We start from the raw sequence: 13,663 nt of genomic DNA, 5'->3' as shown, positions 1-13,663 counted from the left end.
TAAGAAATTGGCCCAAGAGATCTTATAGGGGTAATGGAAAATGGTAAAACTGGATGGTGGTGATGATTGCTCAACTTGATAAATTTACTAAAAGTCACTGAATCCTATACTTACAAAGGGTGAATACCACAAAGGGTGGCATGTGGTATATAAACTGTGCTCCAGTAAAGTTTATTTTAAACAAATCTAAGAGCAGAGGAAAATTTAAGAGCCCAAACGAGGCATCTAGTCTCTGGTGAGGAATTCTTTGTGAAATGTGTTAAAAATGATCAGTTGGGCAAATCAGTGACCAAGTCTGTTTTGATTATAAGCTGCCCTAAGTGATCAGGGATCATAGAAGATACTGTGAAAAGCATGTTTTCCTCTGCTTGTTTTCACGTGATCATTCAGTAGAGGACTGAGATGAGGAAAATTAAAATCTGCTCTCTAGTCATTCTGTTTAGATTTCTGTTTAGGGAAATTTCTACTGCATTTATCTTTGGAAAGAAGCACCTCACAGCTCATAAATAGCATAGCTAAAATGACTAGGATGTCAATCCCGGGAAAAAAGTTAAATATGTGAAAAAATTAAATTCAGATTATATATCTATATGAATTTTTAATGAAGTATAACATGGACTTAGACAAACATACAAGTCCTAAGTGGACAACTTCATGAATTTTCACAAACCAAACATATCATATAACCCACACTTAGATTAAGAAACAGAACATCTCAGAACCCCAGGACCACCCTTATCTTCCCTTTGGGTCACTACATCCCACCAAAAGCAATCACTAGGCTGACATATAATATCATAGATTATTTGCCTAGCTCTGATCTTTATATAGATGGAATTATAAAGTATATAGTTGTTTACTGCCTATTTTCTCATGAGATTCACTCATAGTTTAGTATGTGGTTGCAGTTTATCCTCAATTGCTGTACAGAATTCCATTGTGTGAATATAATGCTGTGTGAGTTTCTTATTGCTGCTGTAACAAATTACCACAAATTCAGTTGCTTAAAGCAACACAAAGTTCTTCTCTCATAGTTTTAAAGTCAGAAGTCTAGAATCAGGTCTACAAAGCTGTACTCCTATAGGAGGCTTGATGGAAAATCTATTTACTTATTTTTCCTAGTTTCTGGGGGCTGCCTACATTCCCTGGCTCCTGGCCCCCTTTTCCATCTTTAGGGCCAGATTGGTAGCATCTGCTTTCCTCTCTGATCTTTGTTTCCATCTTTATACCTGCCCCCTAATCTCTGACCTTCGTGCATCTCACTTGTGCCCTTGTGATTATATCTGGCTCATCCCAGTAATACAGGATAATCACCTCATTTCAAGATCCTTAACTTAGTCATATCTGCAAAGTATCTTTTACTATGTAAGGTGACATACTCACAGGTTGCAGGGACTGGGACATAAACATCTTTGGGGAAAGGGCATGATTTAGCCAACTACAGCCACAATAAGGTCATTTCCAGTTTTTACCTAATTGAAATAATTCTGCTATGGAACATTCTTTTATATGTCTTTTGGTTTCACTATTGGGCGTATATGGGTCCTAGGATATGTGCAAACAACTTTCCAGTGTGGTCATGCACTTCATACTCCAACCAAGAAAGTTTGAGAGTTCCAGCTGCTCCATGTCTTGTGACTACTAGTTACTACCCCTTTCTTTCCTATTTTTTTTAAGAGCTGATATACTTTGATTGTCAGTTCCCAGCTCATGAATCTGGGCCTCACTGTGATGTACTTGAATCTCTTGTTCTCCAAAGCTGAAGATTCCTAGAGCAGTTCCTATTCTCAAAGTAGATGAACCATCTTCACGTACCACTCTAGCCCAGTATGACAGTGATTCCAAGAAAAACTATGGCTCCCAGTCAAACATCAACATGAAGTATATTCCAAAAGAAGACTTCCCTGACTGGTGGCAAGTAAGAAAACTGAAAAGGTAAGTCCCAGCTTTCAGTCCAGCTGCACAGCACGTCAAGCAGACATTACCCCATTGCCTCGGAGCTGAGCCTCAGCACGGCCTGCACAGGCCATGGCTGAGACAGGGCTGCCCTCTCGGAAAATCCTCAGTGCCTGAGCCAGAAGCCTAGAGTAGTGGTGGCCCCACTGGGACTCAGCACCACAGACTTGCCATTTAGATGACTGAATCTAATGATGCGTGCAATACTTGAGCACTTTATTCCCTTTCCTTTCTTTCCTTCTTCCTCCAAACAACCGCACATTCCAGAACACCAAATCTTTAAAATATATCCTTTATCTGAGACAGCTTAGAGTGGGTAGGTTTTTGCAACGTGCTTTGGCATCACTGGCCAATGACAAGTGTTCAAACGAGGCTGTGGCTGCCTTCTCAGGGTGTACACCTTCACCTATAGTCTTCTTTGCCACTTGCACTTTTCACTTCACATCTGGGACATTTTTCCTATTTTAAGACATGAGGATATACTACATTTTTAATTTTTTAATGTTTCAGCTGTGGTAAAACAGCACAAAATTTACCACCTTCGTCATGTTGCAGTGTAGAGTTCAGCAGTGTTCATTACCTTCCCACTGTTGCGTAAGCCACCTGATTATCGTGAATGTCTGTATTGCATTCCATCATGTGGACAAACCTAAGTGATGCACAACTGATGGACACTCTCCACATGTTCTTAAAAACCACAAAAAGGCTAAATTGCTTGGTATTTTTAAAGAAGAGCTTTCTTATGAAGAGCTGAAGGGAAAACGCTTTGCTAGTGAGCAAGGCTCTTTGGGAAGCTGGGGCTTTCCAGGCTTTCCTTGAACTGCAGCCAGAGGAGCACTGCCTTGCTAAGGAAGCTTGTCACTCTGAAGTGTGGTTTTGAAAAAGAGCCTGGGTTGTGAAGGCAAACAGGAAATAGGTCCTACCTTCCAACTAAAACAGCCTTTGGACTTGGAGAAGTTGGCACTTCCTCATGGGCTGTTTCACACACCAAGTAAAAGAGATAAAATGATGGGTGGAGAGGATGAAGAGAACCCTGCAGATCTGTGTGTGTACACATGGAGTTAAAGGTTCAGTATTTTCAGGACTTTCCATTGCAAGCATAATGCCAAAGAGGAAAATAACTTATATTAAAATATATTAATGACAGAATGCCTGCACACATACAAGAAAATCAGAGCAAACCCAGTCAGGATGATTTATTAATCCAAGTTTTCTACTGTTTGGGGTTATTATGAGCCATTATTAAAAACTCTCTTTTGTTTAGGCATCCTATCAAATGACTACTTTTTAGTGGGGTCACTGCAAGGATGAAAATGTGAAAATGACTCATTAGCTTCAATTTCCAAACCAAGTGACATATATGGGTCACAATATTAAATAAAGCTAAAGCATATCCAAACAATTACTTTTGCCATTTAACATTTGTAAATAAATATAAATTTATAAACTTTATCTCTCTTTTTTGTAGCAGTGAAGATTTGGCATGCAGTAATCAAAGGGAAAGAAATGTTGTAAATCACAACACCTCAAAGATGTCATGGTAAATCAACTTCAGATATTCTGTTGCAGCCAGGATTTCTTTCATCTGCAGGAAAACTAATCACAGGTGTAAAAATTTTGCAACTAGCCTTTAATTTTAAGGTGACTATAAAACAAACAAATACACGGAGTTTGCTTCTTTGAACCCTGACAGTGGTCTGAATGGATAACTTCTGAGGTCACACTGATATTTCCTACCCATCATACATGATATACACAGGTGTCAGCATGAACACAAACCTACTTGGCTCAGGCATGTGAGCCGGAGGGAAAACAAGGTGGTGTTAAGGAACTCTTCTTTGAGAATACCTCTATACACTCACAAGACTTCCTCTAACTTCATATCACAGCTGTCCCTGAAGCATTTCATCTATTTCACAAGTCTGCTCTTCTGACCGAGTCAAAGAAATCTACATTCCTGGGATCCTCCTGTATCAAGGAGCCAGTGTCTCATGAAACTGGGCATGAGCTCAACTTGTGAGCAACCTTCTCTTCACTTTGCTGACCCCTTCCCAAGTGCAAAAAAGGGAAATCTAACAGTGCAGATTTTATTTATGTGGATAAAAGCAGGGTGGGATTTGACATGGCACTGTGAGGCACTTGGAGTATTGCTTGGTTGTGTATGTGTGTGTGTGTGCGCGTGTGTGTGTGTGCGTGTGTGTGTGTATGTATTAACCACGTTTCCTCTCTTCTTAAGGGGCTCCCCTGAGTCAACTTCATCTGAAGAAGAGGAAAACCTTGATGATTATGAGTGAGTTTTGAAAGTCCTCTGTGTTCCTTTAAAGCTAGACATAGATATTTCTATCTATTCTTCTGAAAAGGCTGTATTTACATGGAGAAACTCCTGTGAGGTTCTGGGCCATGAAACTGGAGGATGGGTGACAATAAGCTGGGCTGTTACTAATGAAAATGTTGTTCAGTTGCTAAGTCGTGTCCTACTCTTTGCGACCCCATGGACTGCAGCATGCCAGGCTTCCCTGTCCTTCACTATCTCCTGGAGTTTGCTCAAACTCATCTCCACTGAGTCAGTGATGCCTTCCAACCATCTTATCCTCTGCCATCCCCTTTTGCTTTTGCCTTCAAATTTTTCCCAGCATCAGGGTCTTTTCCAGTGAGTTGGCTCTTCACATCAGGTGGCCAAAGTACTGGAGCTTCAGCATCAGTCCTTCCAATGAATATTCAGGGTTAATTTCCTTTAGGATCAACTGGTTTTGATCTCCAAGCCGTCCAAGGGACTCTCAAGAGTCCTCTCCAGCACCACAATTCTAAAGCATCAATTCTTTGGAGCTCAGCCTTCTTTAGGGTTTGATTCTCACATCTGTACATGACCACTGGAAAAACCACAACTTTGACTAGACAGACCTTTGTAGGAAAAGTGATACCTCTGCCTTTTAATACACTGTCTAGGTTTGTCGTAGCTTTTCTCCCAAGCAGGAAGCATCTTTTAATTTAATGGCTGCATTTACTGTCACCAGTGATTTTGGAGCCCAAGAAAATAAAATCGGTCACTGCTTCCACTTCTTCCCCTTCTATTTGTCATGAAGTGATGGAACCAGATGCCATATTCTTAGTGTTTTGAATGTTGAGTTTTAAGCCAGCTTTTTCACTCTCCTCTTTCATTCTCATAAAATATACTTCCCCCCAATCTAGATGATCTAAATTGGCTGCACAAATTCTTGGGATTTATTACATAGCTGACCCCCAATCCTTCATTTTGCTTTGTCTTCATAGATACAGCCTATGACATTTCTGCTGATTATTTCTTTCCTGGAAGCCCTCATCAGGATGACTTTTGAAGGCTCTTATTAGCTTTGAGTCCAATTTTGAAGTTAGTTATGATGCAGTAATTTCACATAGTAGCACAACTGAGCACAATTGTTGGGAGATACCTATTTCAAGGGTGACCTTATCATTGAACGTCCAAACTAGGATACTTTAAGAAGAGGGAGAATGTACTGTTCAATGTTACACCTGGACATAGGACAAAGACGCAGGACCATACAGACATAAAGTGGACTCCTCTGGGCAAGTAAGAATGTGTGCTCACCTCAATTCACAGAGACAGAGTGGTCTTAAGTGGCTGTTAAGGTCCTTTCCAAAATCTAAGATTCTATCATTGGACAACAATTAGGCACAAATAATCATCTCTTGGACTTAGTTGTAGTGTAGTTGCTCAGTCCTGTCCGACTCTTTGTGAGCCCACAGACTATAGCCCGCCAGGCTCCTCTGTCCATGGAATTTCCCAGGCAAGAATACTGGAGTGGGTTGCCATTCCCTTCTCCAGGGCATCGTCTTGACCTGGGGACTGAACCCAAGTCTCCCGCATTTCAGGCAGATTCTTTAGCATCTGAGCCACCAGGGACTTAAGAGGTTGGCATTAAGGAAAAGTGGGAATAATAAGGCACACTGCATCTCTCAGACACTTGCTACCTGACAGTGACTAAGTCAGCTGGACACTAGGAGAACACGCATTACTAGCTTTGTTTTTGTATGAGTTCTGTTATTGTTTCATTGGCTACAAGTGTAGTGAGAGCTTTCTCAAAGTACATCTCACCGCCTCTACTTCCCCTACATTTACCCTCCAGAAGGCACCTGTTGGAATAATTCAAACTAAGATAAAAATGACTGGGAAAGACTAGCACAAAAATTATCCAAAGATAATTGTACTTTAACAACTGACAAAGATTTAAACCAATGGGAGTGAACCTCTCATCATGGATTTTAGTATTTAGATGAAATGGAAGGCTTCCTTTGATTCAGAAAGCCCAGCTGTGACCATACAGACAGTCTCTGTCTCCATCATTTCTAGATTCCAAAGCAGGGTGAGAGGTGTGCCTTGGGGAAACAATCAGGAAAGATACGTAGGCCCCACCCCCAGAATCACAACTGGGTGGTGGAGACTCAGGAATCTGAGTTTTTAAAATAGCTCTTCAAGTGATTCTCTTCCGCAGCCAAGTTTGGAAACCCCTGATCTAAGCCAATGCCTCATTTTACAGATGAGAACATTAAGTGACAAGTTATGCAATTAAAAACTACTCATTCTCAAAACGGAATTCTTTTCTATTGCAGCTGGTTTGCAGGTAACATCTCCAGGTCACAATCTGAGCAGTTACTGAGACAAAAGGTGAGTAGTTTCATCTTTAAAATAGCCTCTAAGAACGTCTTTCTGTTGTTGGGCTCAGAGGGTAACGCACTGCTCACAGAAACCCTATTGGTAATTATACAGTCCAGAAACCAAAGTGCTAATTGTTCGGCTTATGGGTTACCAGGCCCTTCACATCTAGCCTCCCTCTATTCCCTTTGCTCTATAATAAACCATTCAAACATTTAGTGGCTGGAAACAAGATGTATGATTCCTCACCATTCTGTGAGGCAGCTGGGCCAGCAGTTTTTCTGCAGGTTTTGCTTAGGTTCACTCATGTGGCTGCCTTTAGCTGGTGGACTGACTGACAGTGGGGATAGCTGGGGTAGTCAACCAGGGTGGGTGCCATGTTCCATCTCCATGTGGCTAACTTGGGCTTCCTCACAGCATGGTGATCTCAAGGCAGTGGTTGACGAGGCCAAGCCTCACAGTTCAGGGCAAGTGATTATGGAGTTTCAGCTTTTGTCATGTTTGCTAACGTCCCACTGGCCAAAGCAAATCACATGGCCCAGCCCAGAGTCAATGTGGGAGGGGACTGCCCAGAGCAGGAATATACAAAGAGAAGACTTACTGGGGGCCATCTGTACCTCACACTTCAATTCTGTCACAAAAACCATTAGCACCTAAACCAGAGTACAGCAGATATAACGGGGAGTAAATCTATCGGATTTTGTTACTAGTTGGTAATGGACTTACCAATGGCAAACTCTTTTGATCTACAAAAATGACACTTTGCTATAGTTCAGCCTAATACAGCACACCAATTATTTCTTTGAGGGGTAATAACGAGAAGGTGGTGACCATTATCTAACTCAGTAGTTTTTCACATTCACAGTTTTTCAATCCACTTTGTCTCAATCTAAACTTGCTTAGAATCAGCACATTAAGCAAGGCAGGTTGAGCATAAATTTAACAAATGATTTGTTCTGCATCTTTGGTTTTCTAAAATGTTCCAGGGGCAAGATACGGTGATAGAAGTGTTAGTCACTCAGTCATGTCTGACTCTTCGCGACCCCATGGTCTATCCATGGAATTCAAGACAAGAATACTGGAATGGGTTGCCATTTCCTTCTCCAGGGGATCTTTCCAACCCAGGGATCGAACTCAGGTCTCCTGCATTGCAAGCAGATTCTTTACCATCTGGATAGCTGGCTTTAAATTTTATTTCTGAAAGATTAAAATGTTAGGCTTGCACAAACACCAAACAGGGAAAACTATCACAGGTTAAAAATTAACTGGAGAGGAAGAGTTGAGGCACATAGGGTAAACCTATAAAGACAATGAATGAGGGAAAGAGGGACGCTAAACTGGGAGTTCTTTCCGTGCCAACTAGTGGGCAATCTGTGCTGTCAATGACATTTAAAAGATCTATTTTCCTACCACCTACCAGCACAAGTCATTTTCAAGAATAATGAAAATGTTTTCTGTCCCTTCCATATCTGCCTTTCTATTTAGGGGAAAGAAGGAGCATTTATGGTTAGAAACTCCAGCCAGGCGGGAATGTACACAGTGTCCTTGTTTAGTAAGGCTATGAAGTAAGTACGATGTGGATTTCTTTTTCTATCTTCTTGTGTATGTTCTTTGAATATCCTGGTCATTCAGTCACATTTTGCGATAAGACCCCATCTTTCAACTCTGGAATTTGGAATCAAAGTATTTCTGTTGAATGTGACCATTTGTAGTTGCCTTCCCCTACCCCCACTACTTTCAAGAGGCTGTTTTCTAGGTGATTCACTCCTACCCATTGCAGGCAGCAGAGTATTGCCCAGTATATGGACTGCCTCAGGAAACGCTTGTTAAAGGAATCCTGCATTATTCCCCCTTGATTCATCCTGAGCCTAGAAAGAGAGAAAAATAGCAATGGTGCCTCTCCACTCTTGGTTCTAGCCACCAGCTGAACTGAGAAACCTACCCCAACGTCTGGTTTTTAGTAAGTCTTTCTAGTGGGAGCAGGAGGTTGATTCAGTGTAGCAGTGTTTTCGCCGATGGCTTCTTTCTAGGATGCTCTCCTATTGGTTGGGTCAAGAGTTCCGGTGTGAAGCTGCACCTCTGAGTCCAAATCCTGACTCTGCCATTCCAAAACATTATGACATTAAGCAAGTTACTTAATTTCTGTGCCTCAATTTCCTCATTTGACATAATAACAATTATTATGTTCTATGGATGAAATGGGTTAATTGACATATTGGGGCAGAACAGTGCCTGGCACATAGTAATAAGTGTTTACTATTATTGTTGTTGGAGAAGGAAATGGCAACCCATTCCAGTATTCTTGCCTGGAGAATCCCATGGATGGAGGAGCTTGGTGGGCTGTTGTTTGGAAAAAGTAATATGAGCTGCCTCACTACTTCCATCCCAACACTTAGGTGTATATAAGGCCCCCACAGTCATCTCAAGTAAGCTGTCATCAACAACATCAGGATCCCCCTCCAGAGTTTTATAAGCCACTTTCCCATTGGTTGTTAGCCTTTTTGTTCCTTCTAAACATCCTGTGAAGCAAACAGGAAAGCTGTTTTTACTTGCACCATTTTACATGAGAGGATTGTGGTTTAAACAGAGCTTACAAAGACCCACCCTCAACACTAATAAATGACCTACTTGAAGCCAGACCTTCAACAGCTGAGTGCATGTTCATGTTCTCTCAACCATATCCCTGTGTCTTTGCTGAAATCTGGTCAGATCTTGATTAGGACCATTTGAGAAAAAAATGGCTATGTACGCGACCCTTTCTTAACAGTTGGACTGAATGACCTTGAATGAATGAAGGGCCTTGGTGGTTTCTCGATATGCCTTGTCTCATGTTGCATATATGTATTTTAGAAATAATTAATGCAAAAGTTATTTTACTTCAGGAATGTTTTCACAGAGTGCCTACTTCCGATTTGAGATAACAGCATGCACCATAAACATCCGCATGGCATCTTTCAATGCTAGAAGCCACATTCCCGGTGTACCTCATGCACAAGGTTGCAAATGTGGGTGGTGACTAAAGCCAGCCCAGTAAGAAGGCGAGAAGGCTTGGATCACTGAATATCAAAATCTCTGTGGCCCTGAGGCCCTCCAGTTTCAGCCAAATCTGATGTCAAAAGTCCTCTTAGTTAAGTTTCTTGACACCAGATTCATTTTTGAAGGTGGCCAGGGAGAAAAAAATCAGCAAACAGATGAGGAATCAAATGAAAAGAATCCCAGTGAATGACTACAGAAGGTTTCTTTTATGAAACACCATCAGTGGGCTGAATTTGATTCTAAGACCAAGAGCCAATGAGCCATTTGCAACAAGAAAGCATCCTTTCTCTTTTTATAATTACAATTTTAGTAAGGGTGGTATTATAGCAATAAGAATATATTAATAGTTTCTTATGTGCCAAGTATAGTGCAAACTGATATGGTCATAATCTCATCTGAACTTTGTAATAACTGGATGAGGTAACTAGCCAGCAACAGAACTCTACTCAAAACCCAGTCCTAGACTGCTGTGTGTGTGTGTGTGTGTGTGTGTGCGCACGCACACGCTTAGTCACTCAGTCATGTCCGACTGTTTGCAATGCCATGGACTGTAGCCTGCCAGACTCCTTTGTTCATGGGATTCTCCCGAATACTGGAGTGGTAGCCCTCCCTTTCTCCAGGGGATATTCCCAGCCCAGGGATTGAACCCTTGTGTCCTGCATCTCCTGCACTGCAGGTGGATTCTTTACTGTCTGAGCCACCAGGGAAGCCTGGACTGCCATGCCATACTCTAAAATCTAAGACAGGGACATCATTGCTGGTTAGCCTAAATCAACATGCATCAATTCACCACTATTTTCTACAAGTAGAGCGAAAGAAAAAGAATGTTTTATGTGGAAAAGGTACAAGTTCACAAGAGGAATTAAAGGCTGTTCCCACCCACTCCATCCTGTACACTCCACTCCCAAAAGAGCCTCCACCCACAGCCTAATGACCATTTCTTCCCACATTTTAATCTCCATTATTATCCTAAAAGAGAATTGATATTTCAGAATAATGATCCTAAAAACTGCAGGATTCTCAATCATCAAAGGAAGATGGCTGCTTCATACTTACTAAGGGAAGAATCTTACAGAAAGGGGGAATTTTATGACAGGTGAATTTTGTATGAGCACAAAGGATCCGCTGAGTTTAGAGAGGAGCTCTCTTACATAATTATGGCTTGTCATGTACACCTCCAGAAAAAACATCAGATGTCGAGACAGAAACCGTCTCTGACTTCCCTCTCCAAAATTTGCAAAGACAAAGATTTAAAGACAATGATTTAATCATTATTTAATCAAGCTTCAGTTGTTGATTTAAAACATTCTAACATTCTTTCTTCCTTACCAGTGATAAAAAAGGAACTGTCAAACATTACCATGTGCATACAAATGCTGAGAACAAATTGTACCTGGCAGAAAACTACTGTTTTGACTCCATTCCAAAGCTTATTCACTATCATCAACACAATTCGGCAGGTAACTTGGTTCAGTTTTTCTCTTATGTTAATGAATATAAGTTTTCTTGGATATTACTGACCCTCCAAATTCTCTTTTTTAAAATTGAAGAATAGTTGATTTATAGTGTTTCAGGTGTACAGCAAAGTGATTCAGTTATATATATATATATATATATATATATATATTCTTTTTCAGATTCTTCCCAGTTTAGGTTATTATAAGATACTGAATATAGTTCTCTGTGCTATCCAGTAGGACCTTGTTTGTTTTACATGCAGTAGTGTGTATCTCGGAGAAGGCAATGGCACCCAACTCCAATACTCTTGCCTGGAAAATCCCATGCATGGAGGAGCCTGGTGGGCTGCAGTCGATGGGGTCGCTAAGAGGCAGACATGACTGAGTGACTTCACTTTCACTTATCTCTTTCATGCATTGGAGAAGGAAATGGCAACCCACTCCAGTGTTCTTGCCTGGAGAATCCCAGGGATGGCAGAGCCTAATGGGCTGCTGTCTATGGGGTCGCACAGAGTTGGACACAACTGAAGCGACTTAGCAGCAGCAGCAGCAGCAGCAGCAGCAGCAGTGTGTATCTGCTAAATTCAAACTCCTAATTTATCCCTCCCCCTCCCCCAATACTCTCAATCATATAAGGAACCATAAAAGTAGGGAAAAAATGCTCACACGCCCTATGCATGCTGTGTGGGGTTTTGTGTGTATGTGTGTGTATATATACACACACACACAATTTTATTCCTTCATTTATTTGGGGCTCTGCTGGGTCTTTGTTGCTGCGCTGGCTTTCTCTAGGTGCAGTGCGTGGGCTTCTCACTGCAGTGACTTCTCTTGTGGAGCACGGGCTCTAGGGTGTACAGGCTTCAATAGTTGGGGCACTTGGGCTCAGCAGTTGTGGCTCCTGGACTCTAGAGCACAGGCTCAGTAATTGTGGGGCACAGGCTTCGTTGCTCTGCGACATGTGGGATCCTCCTGGATCAGGGATCGAACTTGTGTCTCCAGCATTGACAGGCGGATTCTTTACCACTGAGCCACCAGGGAAGCCCTGCTGTGTGGTTTTTAACCCACATTCCTGGAATATAACATTATACACTCTACAATGCCAGAAAAAAACGAAGCTCAGTGAGTTCAGTGACTTAGAAGTAGAGATTCCCTTTAAAAATATTTGCAGGTTTCTTTTCTGCCTATAGAAGACGACTGTAAACTTCAAATAATATAGAAATGTGTATCACTGGAGACATAACCTCCATGAACAAGTCAGTGTCTATTCTGAAAGAATTTTTTTTCTACACTGATACTAACATTCATTATATATGTATATATATTATATATGTGTGTATGAATACACATTATATGTTTACAGAGATGAGATCATTCTACACATACTGCTGCTGCTGCTGCTGCTAAGTCGCTTCAGTCATGTCCGACTCTGTGAGACCCCCATAGACGGCAGCCCACCAAGGCTATCCCGTCTCTGGGATTCTCCAGGCAAGAACACTGGAGTGGGTTGCCACTTCCTTCTCCAATTCTACACATACTACTTTTTAGCTTACTTTCTTTACTCAGCATCTTAGAGGTCTTTCCATGCACATGTATACAGTTGAGCCTGTTCTGTTAAAAGAGAATTCTAGTGTAGAATTACTCCATAATTTTTCACCTAATCCTGCACTGATAAGCAGTTGGAGTATATACAATATTTTCCCATAATACTGGCTGTTTCAGTAAATATAGCTTCGTGAACCTGTATGGGTGTTTCTGTAGCCAAATTCCCTAAAAGAATTTGAGATAATGGTTAAGAACATTTAAAATTGAGGCGCTGTCGAATGCTTTTCAGAAATGTACACTCCTACCAAGAGCAACACTTCATTCTCACTGACCCTGGGTACTATCACTCTTTTTAATTTTGTCTGATTGACTGCTGATATATATATATAGAAATTGCCATATGATCCAGGAATTCCATTCCTGGGTATACATCTAAAGAAAATAAAAGCATTCACTTGAAAAGATATATGTACCCCCATGTTCATAGACGCATTATTTACAATAGCTGAGATATGGAAGCAACCTAAGTATCCATCCACAGATGAACAGATAAAGAAGATGTGGTGAAAGTGAAGTCGGTCAGTCATGTCCGACTCTTTGTGACCCCATGGACTGTAGCCTTCCAGGCTCCTCTGTCCATGGGATTTTCCAGGCAACAGTACTGGAGTGGATTGCCATTTCCTTCTCCAAAAGAAGATGTGGTACATATATACAATGGAATATTACTCAGTCATAAAAGAGGATGAAATTCTATCATTTGCAACAAGTCGGTGGACTAGAAGGTTTATGTTCAGTGAAATGTCATACAAAGAAAGACAAATACTTTGTTATCACATATGTGGAATCTAAAAAATAAACAAATGTATGAATATAACTAACCATACTCACAGATATAGAGAACAAACTAGTGGTTACTGGGGGAGAGACAGGGAAGGGGCAAGACAGGAGTAGGGGATTAAACAATACAAACTACTATGTATAAAATAAGTCATAAGGATATATTATACAGCACAGGGAAATA

At 41.1% G+C, this 13,663-nt stretch overlaps 1 protein-coding gene across 2 annotated transcripts in view; it reads left to right on the top strand.

The window, feature by feature from the left end:
* BMX (BMX non-receptor tyrosine kinase) overlaps positions 1 to 13,663 on the top strand; it is a 37,440-nt gene that overhangs the window by 12,194 nt on the left and 11,583 nt on the right. Inside the window, exons 6-12 of one of the 2 annotated variants that reach the window (XM_068962586.1) lie at positions 1,760 to 1,935; positions 2,519 to 2,527; positions 3,425 to 3,496; positions 4,193 to 4,246; positions 6,565 to 6,619; positions 8,093 to 8,172; positions 10,976 to 11,103. In XM_068962586.1, the coding sequence (XP_068818687.1) occupies positions 1,760 to 1,935; positions 2,519 to 2,527; positions 3,425 to 3,496; positions 4,193 to 4,246; positions 6,565 to 6,619; positions 8,093 to 8,172; positions 10,976 to 11,103 (574 nt within the window). The remainder of the gene's footprint in view (positions 1 to 1,759; positions 1,936 to 2,518; positions 2,528 to 3,424; positions 3,497 to 4,192; positions 4,247 to 6,564; positions 6,620 to 8,092; positions 8,173 to 10,975; positions 11,104 to 13,663) is intronic. The other variant, XM_068962585.1, reaches the window with a different exon arrangement.

This window comes from Capricornis sumatraensis, chromosome X, assembly GCF_032405125.1.
Source record: "Capricornis sumatraensis isolate serow.1 chromosome X, serow.2, whole genome shotgun sequence".
Taxonomy (NCBI): Eukaryota; Metazoa; Chordata; class Mammalia; order Artiodactyla; family Bovidae; genus Capricornis; species Capricornis sumatraensis.
Note: the sequence above shows the minus strand (reverse complement) of the source record. Positions and strands in the feature narration are given on the sequence as shown.